This window comes from Thunnus thynnus, chromosome 3 (genome assembly GCF_963924715.1).
Source record: "Thunnus thynnus chromosome 3, fThuThy2.1, whole genome shotgun sequence".
Taxonomy (NCBI): Eukaryota; Metazoa; Chordata; class Actinopteri; order Scombriformes; family Scombridae; genus Thunnus; species Thunnus thynnus.
The window spans coordinates 24,297,016-24,311,866 of record NC_089519.1 but is presented as its reverse complement, the minus strand read 5'-3'; the positions used below and the strand labels follow the sequence as shown (position 1 = coordinate 24,311,866).

Below are 14,851 nucleotides of genomic sequence, written 5' to 3'. Positions count from 1 at the left end.
CCACCAAATACATTTAATGAAAATGCATATAGTTTTCCTCTAAATGCAGTATTTACTGCCCTGCATTGTTGTTACAGTGAAGAAAAGACTGTAAACTGTTTTTAAAAAAAGTGTTTTGGAGTGTCTGGATGATGTTCCACCATAACTACCCTTATTCTGTCTGTAATCCTCTCAGGTTTGGAGATATTTCCCTACAAGAGAGAATAAACCAGAAGAACTTTGAGAAGTTAGAAGCCTATTACAAATCATTAAATGAAAAGGTGCCACTAGAATGTAAGTGCAAAAAATGTTCTTTTGTTTTGTAATCAAAGACGAATACTCTTCATCCTTGAAAATCTTTAAAAAATACTGGGGCTTGTGTTCCAGGTCCTACCTGCTTGTATTTTTATTAGTGAGAACGTGGTTGTGGGCTGTTTTTCTGGAACATTTAAACAATATAAACCTTTATTTTCACTGAACAAAGCAAGAAGACTCAGTCACTTTCAATGTGTTTTATGTTTTCTATGAACAGGTCTACCATGTTTTCAGACACAGACTGACATAAAGGAATTACTTGAAACCCTGGGCCAGAATGTAGTCACAAAGAAGAGGAAGAATGTGGAGATATTATGGATTGCTGGAACGGTGAGCAGTTTTTGCCTTTAAACAGCAGTGTTATTATCATACCTTTCTGTCTTTCTTGATAAGGAACATACTTTCCTCTCATCCGTATAAATAAACTGTCTCTCTCCCATAACCAACTGTGATCTGTACGTACTCAGCTGTAATCTTGTTTTGACATATTGATAATTGATGGGCTTTAATGGAGCCCTGAATCAAACAAAAAGTACCTGTCTGAGCAGGATGGATTGAATTTCAGAAGGTGATAATGTAGAGATGCTGCCCTTTGACCTGATATTAAGTATCTGTGAATTGTTACATGTGTCACAGTGCATGTGATTTGCAGAAGTCACTGGAAGAATCTATTATAAAAAGGCATTTTTTGTGTAATATCTAACTAAATGTATTGCCCTAACATCATTATCTTTGTTGGCTGCAATTTTTAATTTTTACAGAAATGCACTTTATGTCAGTTCAATTCAGGAAAAAGTTATAATTGAAGGTATCCAACACTATTAAAGTGTTATATCAACCTAAGTGAAATGTATCACATAGTTTTAAAAATCTTTAATCATCATTTAAATTTAAACAGATTTAAATTCTTACAAAAACCGGGCAAAGTCTGGTTATAGCAACAATCACTTTTACTGACAAAAAGGGAAACTCTTTGTATACTTGATGTGTGTAAACATTGAATCTTTTTTTTCACTTCCTTCTAGATTTGTCGAAGGTTGAATGGCATCAGGTTCACCAGCTGTAAAAGTGCCAAAGACCGGACATCCATGTCTGTCACATTAGAGCAGTGTGCCCTCCTTCGTGATGAACACCAGCTCAGCAAGGATTTCTTCATCCGTGCTCTGGACTGTATGCGGAGGTAAGGCAGTAAAAGATAGAATAAAACCATTATGGGTGCAAGTTATTGTTCCAACCAATCCCATTCATGCTGTATTAAAGGGCCATTTAAATTACAAGAAGACATGTTTTTCTACTTAGACCCAGTGGAATCTAGTCATGCAGTTAGTTTTGGTTTTATTTGCCAAGGTTTTGAGATATATATCCGTCTTATTTATGCTACCACCTCAATACAATGGAGGTAATTGGAATCTTGTTAGTGATTGCTTAAAGCATTGAACATATTTAACATTTGAACAAATTCAGTGGTAATTTGTCTTTCCCTAGAAACAATGTCACACTTACTCCAAGTAATCCACAGACCTCACTGTTAAAGGGGACCTTTTATGTTTTTCCTTGTTTTCTGTCATATATATATAATGTTATAATGTCAGATATTCATGTTAAACGTGGCCAAAGTGTCAAATAATGAGCTAAACGAATGTAGGTATGTAAATCACCAGCTTCACACTGCTCTGAATGCTCGGTTTCCAACAGTTTTTTTTTCTACTTTCAAACAAAGCTGACATCAACTTGTGACGGATTTCTTTATATGGTCATCTGCTCCTTGCGCTTAAAGAGACAGGAGCTAAAACTGCCTGTTTCAGACAGAAGCTGAATTGAGGGGCTGCATGAAGAGCCAGTATAAGTTATATAAAGAGTTTTTTGAACTGTGAATCATGCAAAGCTACTCTAGTGGAGTCCCAGAATAAAAATATAGAGCTGGAAATGAGCATAATAGATCCCAGTTAACAGTTTTAACTGGGACTGTTTTCTACAGAGGAAATTGTTCCCATGAAAATGATTGACAGTGAGGTCTGTAGATTATCCAGAGTAACACTATTTCAAGAAAAGACACTATGTTTGGTTTTTCAAATGTATTCTGTGATTTGAGGAGTATAGATGAAATTTCGTTCACCTCCACTGTATTGGGCTGACAGCAGAATTTACAGTGGCATATATCTGAAAATTCCAGCACATAAAGACATAAAATTTTAGGAAAATATAAGCAAAAAGAAAAAATAAGTATACATAATTGGTATAATTTGGGTGAACTGAAATGCTAAAGAAGTTGTTAAAGTAATAGCTTGCACCCACACACATTTACTGTAAAGTATGTGAGCAAAAGCTTACACATCGCACACATCAAAAACATTTTGTGGCTGCACCCTCTCCACCCTGCTTATCACCATCGGATATGCCGATGTAAACATCATCATGTGTTTCCTCCATCATCACCATGTTCCCTCACACATTCAAAGGCAAACATGCATGTTCCTGTCAGTGCTGCAGAGACACTGCTGCCTTTAATGTTTGTGTTTGCCAGCAGGGTAGACATCGACATCTGTATCTGATAAGGTCTAACTTCAAAACCTTTTTTTAACCTGATGGTAAAGAGCACATCTGAAATGCTCTGTGGCTATGACCTCTAAAGGCCAGCTGATGGCAGCTGTGTTAGATGAGTATAAGGGCATAACTACGTAACCGAAGACACAAATATAAAGGATGCAGCTCATAACAACTGATCATAACAACATCACAGAACATGTGCTACAACTATCCAGATTAATTAAAAAATGGTGTAATTTAGTTATCTCAGGTAATACATACAGTTACTTAACTCATTTTCATAAAGTTATTCTGTTTATTAGTTTACATCTCCGCAACAACTTAGAACAACATTTATGCTACTTGTTTCCATATCAACAACACGATGGACATTTTCTGATGTGATATTGAAGATCAAATATTTAGGACCAAAATAAACAGCTAAAACATCTGATGACAACTCTGTAAATGCACAAAAGGTTCCTCCTACCAAACCTACGAAAGATTTATCGCAAGAACTACAGTATGTCGACCTGTCATACTGTAGTACTATGAAAACTTCAATAAATATGAACATGTAGTACATGTAGTGTATGTATCAATAGAATAGTCTCATGTCTTTTCAGCTAAGAACTCCCTGTTGTGCAACTAATTCGTACGAACTGAAACCTAAAGAGGATGGGTATTAAACCAACCAGTAAGACCATTCCAGATGCAATGAATGCATCTTTACCCACATACCCCAGAAATAATACAATGCAGCTTTAAAGCAACACTGCTATTAAAAACTATCAAAAACTGCTCCTGTAATATGCTTAATCAATTTGTAGAATATTTTATTTACAAGGAAGATCCATTAATGTTTAAGAAAACTATATTACTTTACTTTTTTCACACAGTCACATTTTTATTGTTGTCACACATCCACAAACCTTTTATTACATGGACATATGAATAAATGACATTACATTTTTACATGTGTGTTGTTTCTGTTTACTATCTTATAGTGATATAGTCAGTAAACATATTGACGTGTGAATTCCTTCTCAGGATTAATTATCTCTCTGTCTGTGTGGTATGTTATCTAAAAACAAAGGACCCCAAATGGTTTTTGATTCAGAAAGTGGTGTTCCTAACTTATGTTTTCTGCAACACGACAAAAAAAACACATATCCTTGTAATTCCATCATTTGCAGAGACAATTACAGCTGGCAAGCATGTAACTAGCCCCAGGCAGACATTTAAATGTAATATGATGTTGTCATAAGAATGCACAAAAGTGTTCCCCTGAATTTCATATGTTGCAGAAATATTCTTATCAATTTCTGCCTGAAAAATGTATAAACATGCCATACGGTTCCTATGTTGGGGTGGAACAGCAGTGCAACAGTAGTTCACTGTCTTATTATTGCAGGTGCTGCCTTCAAACAGTAGTCGTGACTAATATTTGCATCCATATTTTTATACTCGTTTTGATATCAGAGCTGACAAATGTATTGGAAACATGTGGAAGTTTGTGTGGTGGGTTTTTACTTGAAGCATGATGTTGTGAGGATCACTAATGAAGATAAAGAGCAAAAGGATAAAACGAAACTATATTTTAGCTGTGACAGGAAATAACTCCTCCAGGCACAATGAAGTCCTCCACTTTGACCGTTTGTGTTGCCTTCCCCTTTGACACCAACGCACTCCCTTTGCTGAGAACAGTGACTCAAAAACCAGATCATATTGTTAAAACAATGTAAGCAGACATTATTAGTTCTCAATTGACAAAGGCTGTGGGTCTGATAAAATATATATACTTGGTAGATCGATTAGTCTTTAATAATGGATTTTAACATTAATTTAGTGTTCAACTCATGAGGTGAAAAAAGGAGGATCCAAAAACAGGGTAACAGTGGAAAAAGGGGACTGGGTAATTAGTGGATGCTAATAAGTGTCAGCTAACAGAAGTATAATATCTTGACAAATTTTTGATGGCAAATATGAGCATTATTGTCTTTTGTATTTCTATGTAGTTCCAACATTTTAATCATTTGGCTAACACATTATCATTTGTGTGTCAAACTAAATGATAAGTTGTAGGAGAACCTTTTACTGGAATTAATTTAGATCTAATATTGATTTCAAGATTAATGTTTTCTTAATAAACTAATACTATACCTATCTGTATGGTCAAGTGTGGTTAAAAAACGCTAAAATCTGTGCATTTGTCATGATTTAAGACGCTCCCTATAATGCTATTTAGAAGTGTTGGTCGGGTGTGTCTGGTTACACCCGTCTAATTGATAATGCAGGTGGCCGCTAACATCATACACTTAAAGTAAATATGTTTGCTTTCATGTTACCTGGTCAGTCAGTAATGTTTATACTCCACTCAATACTGGAACATGCTGTCGCTGAGGGCACACGTCATATTTGTCAGTAAGTGATTGGTTATATTGTTTTGTTGGTTGTTTTGAATAAAAATGAGGTACTCTGTGATGCTGGTGATCAGACCAGCAGAACCAGTTGACTCAATTGTTGTGCTGTATGTTCAGCATGATATTAATTATTAACCTTAAATTATAATGCAGTAACAGCATTTTAACAGTTTCGCTTTACATGATATGAACTTTGATGGCATGGAATGAATATAACCAGCTATAATGTACATGCAACAAAAGATTTATTAAGTCAGTAACTAAAATAAGACAATTTATTATTGTGAGATATATTTAATTAAACACACTTTGCTAGATAAACTGCTGCGTTGCAAAAAATATATGAAATGCTATAATGCCTCTAAAAGCAAAATGAACAAAACTTACTAGTCTGCACTAGTCCAGAGGTGCTGATTATTATGAGGGAAGCACTTTCACTGTTTGATTCACTGTTGTGAATGAAGGGGAATACTATCCAAAAGGAAATTATTGCTGTAAATCAAACTTAAAAACAAGTGTCAGGCTCGACAAAAACCTGTGAAACCACACCCATAAACCAATTCTTCCCCTCATCTTGTCAGTTTCATCAGATGTGATGAAAAAGACATTCTGCATAAGCTTTTACTTCAAACTGCATGCCTCCTTCCTCCATCCTCTGCCAACTAAGTCATTTCATTACATGGCTTACATGTGTGAGCCTGTTTCTCAACACCTCTGCTCCATCTATCACCGCCTGCTTTTCTGTGGCTCTGTCTAAGTGGACCTTCTAGTACCAGCCTGTTTTGGCTCTCAAGCGATCAATATATGCTAGAAGTCCCACTTAAACAACATCTAGATTGTACTAACAATGCAGTGTTTTGATCTTTCTCTGTTCGTTCTGTTTCACTCTGATGGGCACCCCTGCAGCCGGCTCGCCCAGGGAGACATTGGGCACTGGGAGGACCCTGAGGCTGGCACCGTGACAGAGAACAAACCAGCGTCACGACACTTTTACCCCATTGCCCTGCTGCTCGTTAGCTCCCACCTACTGGTTGTGTGGCTCATTTTAAGTCTTGTTTTTCTGCTTGCAAAATATCAATAAATTGCTGACAATGCCATCTCTACTCACTCCCTTTTTTCTGTGTTTGCTAATTATTCTATTTCCTGATTCACCTGGAATCTTAGTCTTTAATATCTGTCAAGAACAAACTTTCCTAAGACTAACATTAATATAAAGTTCACACATAGAAAATGCATGCACAAGCTCATACATTCCTACTGAAAATGTAAATATGTAATGCCAAAGAAAAAAATAGCTGGGCACTGTAGTTTTTAGCAAATGTCACTCATACTGGATGTGGTGTTTTATACTAACTCTGCATAAATAGCCTAAACAAAATCAAATCAAAACAAGCATTTCTTAAGGCTTAACACATTGAAAAAGGACATTTAACTCAATAGCAGCATTTTTTTTCTAGAAACAGTGTGAATCCTTGTACCAGTTGGCAAAAACACTTTGCTCTTTTACTGGCATGGTGTTGTAAACTAAAAGAAAACCGTATAACCCCACAGCAAAGACCACAGCTGCAAAGCTTATAATGTAAATTTGTTTTTGAAACTGTGTCACAATCCTGATTCATTCCTGAGATACTTTTAGACAACATTTTGGTGTTGGTGTTGTAGTAGATTGCCTTCCTTAAAAAGTATTACGACTTTTTTGTTCTTTTGTGTGTTTGTTTTGCCTCCTGCACACTGGATTCCCACACTGTTATCTGGATGAATATACCTTTTAAATAAAATCTGAAATCAAACCAAAACAATACTGTGATAAAACATACTGACAGCACTGCATATGGAAGAACAAGTATTAGTTGTCACTCCTTACAATAACATGCTGTCATATACACCCTGAGGCAGCTTCACAAGAACAAAGAAAGGTTCACTTCGTTTTTTAAAGGCATATCACAGTCACTGTCACAGTCCATGGATCCTGCAGGGCAACATTAGTTCACTCCCCTGCCATGTGCCTGGAAATCTAACCCTTTGGCTCTTGTCCCATAACGCATTATGCTTTCAGACAGAAACCTAATCTTTGATATATGACTGAATCATTAGCATGCACGAGTTAATACAGTGTCACTGTAATGTATTAAAACTTGAAGAAATGAGGTGTCAGCTAAAATTCTAGTTTTTAGGTTTGACATTGAAGATTGAAGACGTGGTATATGGCCGATTTTTTATATTTTTCTTAGCAAATCTTATGTGCAGAGCCAAACCAACAGTGAATTGATCCTACTTACACTTACCTACTTACAAGTATTGTGTGTGTATCCAAAGCCTGATATATCTTATTCCTCTGTGCCATAGACCTTTGTTTAGCAACGGCTCCAAAGACTAATAACAGTGTCATGTTTTTAGTCTTCAGAGATTACTGTAGTACTGTAGGACTTTGTACTACATCGTAAATTTCTCAAAGAAGTTCAGTACAAAGTCAAGAGGTTGTGATATGTAACACAACAAGCTAGCAAAGATCTGTAAACAGAGGCGTGTTCCTGTAAATGCAAAGGGGCATCTGCCTTATGAGGAGCTATTCTCCATAGACTGAAAATGTGATCAAATTAGTGCGACTGTAATCTTCATTGTGAAGGAACATGTCTCCCAGTGCAACAGTGTGGCTCACTGATGTGTTTTTAAAGGAGATATTATGCCTTTTTATTCTATTTTTATAACATTATAATGTCAAATGTCTAAGTTCCAAAAATTAAGGTGAATGACAATTCAAAACATAAAAGGCATTAACAGAAAATGTAAAAGAAACACAATACATCATAAAAGACACATTTAAATACAGTTAAAAAGAGTTGAATAGAAAAAAAAAGCTAAAATAGAATAAAACAGAATAAAAGTTACATTGCAGTGCAAAATATGACTCAAAAGCTCCAAATTTGAGTTAGTAAAAAAAGGCAGTGGCAAACAGAGAAGTCTTAAGCCTTTATTTAAAAGAAGTTGCAACAGATCTCAAGTCTTAAGGGACTTTGTTCCAGATATGTGGAGCATAAACACTGAACGCTGCTTCTCCATGTTAAGTTTTTGCCTCTGAGAACAGGAAGCAGACCCGTCCCAGATGACCTGAGAGGTCTGGATGGTTCATAACGTAGCAGCAGATCATAAATGTATTTTGGCCCTAAACCATTCCGTGCTTTATAAACCAACAGTGGTATTTTAAAATCAATTCTTTGACAGACAGGAAGCCAGTGTAAAGATCTGAGAACTGGAGTGATATGATCCACTTTCTTGGTCTTAGTGAGGACTCAAGCAGCAGCGTTCTGAATCAGCTGCAGCTGTCTGATTTTTTTTTTTTTTTTTAGGGAGACCTGTGAAGACAGCATTACAGTAGTTGAGTCTACTGAAGATAAATACACCCACAAGTTTTTCCTGATCCTGTTGAGACTTAAGTCCTTTAATTGTTGATATATTCTTACGGTGATAGTAAGCTGACTCTGTAATTGTCTTAATGTGGCTGCTTAAATTCAGGCCTGAGTCCATAACTACACCACGATTTCTGGCTTGGTTTGTGGTTTTTAACATTACTGATAGAAGCTAGTGATTTTTGATTGTACTTCCTTGGCTCCTAAAACAATTAATTTTCAATGCACTTACCCAGTGCTTGTATTGGACCATAGGCAATTGTTGTTTTCCATAATATGAGCTAGTGGGAGTATGTAGATGTTGGATAGAAGAGGTCCCAGAATGGAGCCTTGGAGAACTCTCACAGGTCATTTTTGTCTGCTCAGATGTGTAATTACCTATAGACACAAAGTAGTCCCTGTCCTTTTAGTAGGATTCAAACCAGTTTAGCACTGTGCCAGAAAGTCCCACCCAGTTTCTAGTAATATGCTGTGGTCAACTGTGTTGAATGCAGCAGAGATTCAATAATACTAATACTGAAATTCTGACACTGTCTGTGTTTAAGTGGATGTCATTCAAGACCTAAACAAGAGCAGACAAGACATCTAAAAAGTTGTTTGGTGTGAAGAAGCTGTTCAGCTGTTGAAAAACAGCTTTTTTTTTAACTTAAAAACAAGAGGTTTGATATGGGCCTATAACTATTCATTACTGAAGTGTCTAGGTTCTTTTTTTAAGAGTGGCTTGATGACTGCAGTTTTCAGGGCCTGTGGGAAGAAACCCAAGAGAAGAGATGTGTTGACAATTTGTAGGAGATCTGAGGCCAGGGAGTTAAAAACATTTTTGAAAAAGCCGGTAGGCAGAATATTAAGGCGGCAGGAGGAAAAGCTCAGATGTTGTCTAATGTCCTCCAAGTTTTTATGGTTGATTGGATCAAATTGTGTCATGCTATTTGAATTGATTTTAAGTGGACACAGGGACAATACATAGGTACCCTGTAGCTGGTATGGAGGCACTGACTGCTTGTCTAATTTTCTGAATTTTGTCAGTGAAAAAGGAGGCAAATTCATTGCAGGCCCTGGTGGATAGAAGTTCAAGGGCTACTTACACAGGAGGGTTTGTTAGCCTGTTGACAGTAGCAAACAAGGCACATGCGTTATTATGGTTTTTGGTCATGATGTCAGAGAAAAAGGACCGCCTTGCACTTCTCATTTCCAAATTATAAATGCGAAGTCTCCAGTGTGGCATTTCTCCATGGAGATCTTTTCTTACCAGAGACTACCTTCACATTAGTGATTTTTAGAACTGAAATTATCTACAGCTTCATTGACTGAGACCAAAGAGAGGGCAGAGGGGTGTACTACAAAGCAAGATTAATGAGTTAACATGGTATGTTGAGCCTAAAGCCAGGGTTTTCAATGTCACGAAGGTAGCGCTCTTTTAACCTGGCTAGATCACCATGGTAACTTAAGCTGCAAACTTAACCTGGTCTGGAGCAGGTTATGTTCCGAGTTTCAGCTTAAGTCAGCGATAAAAAGCGCTGCCCTTTCACTAACCACCTGATTTGCTGCCAAGTCCGTTTATCACTGCTGTTACTGCAGCTATTAGAACATCGATTAGAAAATTGATTGGTCTTTTATCATACTTACCATTGTTTTGATATGTCATATTATAAATTTCTAATGGTGCATTAGGTTAGGGTTATTTGTTGGATGGGGTTTTGTTAAAATATATCAAACTGTATTTCAAATTGTAAAAAAAACTAATAAAAACTAAAATCTCATGAAAGAAATACTTTGAACCAAAAAAAAGAAAATCAATTAGTCTATTGGTATTTATCACAGATAAAATCTATGAAATTAATTTCACTTTGATTTGGCCAAAAACTAAAGTGATTTTCACTTATCCTTCATTATGGGACAGAGTCGGACCTAAATGCACTTCTTGAGTATAATGTTTAAATCTGCTGCATCAAGTTTAAAGTTTAAGAGCTCTGAATGTGGGAGGCATTGAGAGTGCATTGAGTGGTAAAATAAATATATTAACTTGCGAGTTTCCACGATCAGCAGTTTTCTGAAAGCATTCCACTCTCGTCTTATTTGCAGCAACGGTATTGCTTTTTGCTGTGATAATGTATTTATATTCTTCATAGCTCTGCGTTATAATGACCTGTTCCCTCCTGACTGAAGTAGCATGATGCGCCAAACGCCCCCTTTTATGGGAACACGCACAGAGCCTGAAGCAGAAAGCCTGGGTCAATAAGGAAAGCTGATAACCACCGTCTTGATACCACTTATCTCTGAGTGTGAGTTTAGGGTTTGTCAAGCCAGCTCACACAAAGAAAGCCTGGGTATGTTGAACTTGCTTCATAATACACCTCTCTGGTGTGGAAGAGAAAGCCTGAATAAACATTTCACGGGTGTTTTCAGTGATATACCATTTGTGATTATTTCTGTTTGAACATTTGTGTGCACCGAGATAGTATACAGAAAACACAGGAATGATCAGAAAGAGCTACATCAGTCACGGGGCTTTGTAACTTGTGATGAATATGTCAAAACTGGCTGAGGACTTGGTGGAGGTGGATGCCAAGGCGAGGTTAGGGGAGAGGAAAAGGGAGTGCTGCAGGGGTGTAAGTTTGGTCCCAGCAGTGACCAGCTCTTTCATTTGGTCAGTGAACTCCAAGAGGGACTTACTTACTGTGGGTGTCCTTTTAAGAACAAGGGTTGAAGAGGCACTCTGCCTGGATGATAATTCAGGCCAGCCAGTCGCATCACAAATCTCAGGGTGCTGGGCGCTGCCTGTCATTTCCCAGGAAAATTATTTACTAATTTATTTATTACCTGATACACAGCCCTCCTGTTTCTTGGTAGTCTCTTTGGTGCTAATTAATCGTGTGTTAGCATGCTATTGTCCACTGTTTCGAGTCCATGGTAAAGCGGTGTCATTCCCACATAGTCAATTCCACATTCACATCTAACTGGTGGATTTTGGTTTCAAGCACCGCAATTTTCTGTAGAAGTTTGTGGAAGTCATCCGTGGAGAAGGGGGTGCATCTTGCTGCTAATCAGCTTTAGCTAAGTACCGCGTTTCCAGTCACTGCAGTACAGACTTGTGCTGTCGGTAGGCTGTGCTCATGTAGTACTGAGGAAGTCATAAAAGTGTTGAAAATATGGTATTAGCCTACTTTATCTAAATAAATTACAGTCTCAATAATTTAAAAGTATCCAGGAGCCGCTGCTCATAATTTCTAGCAGAAAAAAAACAAGAATAACAGCAAAAGAATGTAAGCATAATCAAGAGCAAGCAGCAAACTGTCTGCACTGTAAGAAACCCGGAGGCAGCAGGATGGTTGTTCCACGGGTTGTTCACATTGTCCACTCGCATATTTTGGATTGGATTCGGACTCAAACATGTGCTGATGTCTTTAAGAAGCTTCCATTTTGAGTAAAGAATGAGGAAAATAAGTGAAATCCTACTATTACTGTTTGTTAGGCAGCCTCCAAAGACACTGGAAGTCTGCCGACGGGCAGCTTCTGGGAGCTAACCAATCAGAACAGAGTGGGCTCATCAGGAGGGGGGCCTTTAAGAGACAGGAGCTAAAACGGCACGTTCACACAGAGGCTGAATTGAGGGGCTGCATAAAGGGTCAGTATAAGATAAATTAGTTGTTTGAACTGAAACTGAAACCTTAGGTTTCGGAAAGTTACAAAAATCGTCAGAGACACTTCCCCATTTCAAATGTCTGAAAAACGTGTGGGGGAAGGGGGTTTCAGGAGCTTTTCAGCCACCCAACAAGCACTTCAGTCAGAGTATACTAATGTCTTTACACATCTACATCAACACTTGTAAGAGACCACATGAAATCAGTTGGACAGACAAAACATAACTGGCATTACTTTATTTTTTTTACACGGTGTCTTGCCGGATGCTGAACCCAGAACTATGTTTGCAACGTATATGAAGCGATGCTGTGTTACAGAATACACACAGAATTTTTGTACCATAAACAACACCAAACAAAACAGTTTGACAATTGAAATATATTGAAATATATTGTTTTCTTATTGTTAATTATAGACAAAGTTAATAAATGATTAATTGTCAGGCTGCAAATATGTTCTGTACCATTTCATTATGATTGAAAAACTTTATAGTACATTGTACAAAAGACTAATTGTCGCACAAATGCGATTATTATAAAACACTGGCAACACTGCAGTTGTGTCAGACATAACTGTAAGCTGCTTAATCATATATTGTTTATACTACAACAACTTGGCAGCCATGAAATGAGATAATAAGTGTCTGATTTTTATCAAACTTACCATCCAAATGTGTATGTATTTGCCTTTTTTTCTTGCTTATTAAGCAACTTAAATGCTTATTAAACAACTAAAGACATTGATTAAAGACAAAATTTAATTGCCTTTTAAAAGCCTCTTTTAAAAGCCTGTGTCCATCATCACAAACATAATTTAAAAAGTCACTCATATTTACTTTTTTGTTTTCCTTTTCTTCCCTCACCCTCTTTATCTGATCATCAGAGAAGGATGTCGGATTGAGAACGTTGAAAAGAATATTAGATGCAGGAAATATGCCTTCAACATGTTGCAGCTGATGGCCTTTCCCAAGTGCTACCGACCACCAGAGGGGACTTACGGAAAAGTTGACTCTTGAGGAAGTAAGCCATGTACTGTAAAACCAGTCATTCTTTATTGTCCAAGTACTAAATATGACAGTAAATAATAGTGAAATTATTGTAAAACAATTTATTGTTATTAATAACCAACCTTGCTGGATGTTTTTTTTTTATTGATGTTTGCTTAGTTTTTGTTTGCGCTGGTATGTGAGGGTGGTTGTGTGTTCACCGAACCTCACACTGGATTTGCCAAACATGTGTCACTTGTAAAAAATAAAGCACTTTCCGTTTTTGTCTTGTATATTTTCATGGCCTAAGCAGTGATAAATAATACAACTGTGTGGCAAATCATAGTTGATCTCTGTGTGTCTGTACAGTATATTAATGACCTCAAGCAGTACAACATGCATGCCTGTATGAGGAATTTCCCTCCTGCAGAAATTTCAAATTTTTTTTAAAGGGATTTGTCAGTGTGATAAAATAATCTTAACTCAGGTCAGTTAAGTAGTTTATACTGACCTATTTCAGAGTTTATGTTAAGTTTAGACTGTTCCCAGGATGATTTATTGTATAAACATGGCTCTTTAAACAGTGAATTGGAAACAAATTGTTTATCCCATGTCTCATTCTGTGTTTGGATACACTGAACTCCACATTATGAAAGTGAAAACTTAATTGGTGGTCTGCTTAACAGGAACTCATGCGCAACTCGTTTTTGAGCAATGGATCTATGTATTTTACTGATGTCACATATTGGGGCCAAACTTAACCTATTTTGTTTTTGGTGGTTGGAGACATTGTAATTTCATCCTTGTACACCCAAATGTATGGGACATATACTGTAAGTAGCATATTTTAAATTACATGTTAAATCCCATTGCCTTTTTTACAACTCAGCCCCAATGGTTGCACTTGAGCTACATATTTTTATATCTCAAGGTACAGCCCAGTGAAACCAAATGAAGTACAGCTGGAAATTAGAACAGGATGCAGATAATGTACCATCATTTCTGAGAGCTATATAACAAAGTATGTAAGTCCACTATTTATTTTTGTATTCTAAAATGATTTTATATTCTAAGTGTTCATTCCTTGGACTTCAATGCATGTTTAAAATGTATATGCTGTTAAATAATGGACATTTCTTTTTTTCTATTTAAAATTTAATAAAAAATGGTTTCATGTGGATATTGGTGACTATATAATGATGTTTGTGTAATGAGTCACATACTGATCATTCTCACGGGTGTGTGCTTGATTGAACAAGTCAGTACATTATTACAGTTAAATGAGTCATAGTTTCATTCATGTGCTGTGTTAATCTATTGTGTTGCATGTTAAATTGACTTGCAAAATATATTCAAGTAGTGAAAGACTGAAAGAAACTTGTATTTTGAATTAAAAACCCAATTATACTTGAACATTAAAAAAATCTACAGTTTGACTACTTGGTATCTGTAGTCTTAAAAGGTGGCTCTGAAGCGTTTGTAGCTCTCTCCATTTAGAAAAGCAGCAGCTGTAAGCTTTGATATACAGCAATAACACTGAATTTCAATGGTGACCCAAAGTCACAACAAAAAAA

General features: G+C 36.7%; 1 protein-coding gene across 10 annotated transcripts in view; it reads left to right on the top strand.

Annotated features, from left to right (window-relative positions):
* Positions 1 to 14,455, top strand: part of inpp4b (inositol polyphosphate-4-phosphatase type II B) — a 263,968-nt gene extending 249,513 nt beyond the window's left edge. For 9 of the 10 annotated variants that reach the window (XM_067584918.1, XM_067584919.1, XM_067584921.1 and 6 more), the window contains 4 exons: positions 176 to 273; positions 512 to 624; positions 1,320 to 1,474; positions 6,150 to 6,340. In XM_067584918.1, coding sequence (XP_067441019.1) covers positions 176 to 273; positions 512 to 624; positions 1,320 to 1,474; positions 6,150 to 6,324 — 541 coding nt within the window. In that variant the 3' untranslated portion in view covers positions 6,325 to 6,340. Of the gene's footprint in view, positions 1 to 175; positions 274 to 511; positions 625 to 1,319; positions 1,475 to 6,149; positions 6,341 to 13,174 lie in introns of those variants that run through there. The other variant, XM_067584920.1, reaches the window with a different exon arrangement.
* Positions 14,456 to 14,851: the final 396 nt, after the last annotated feature.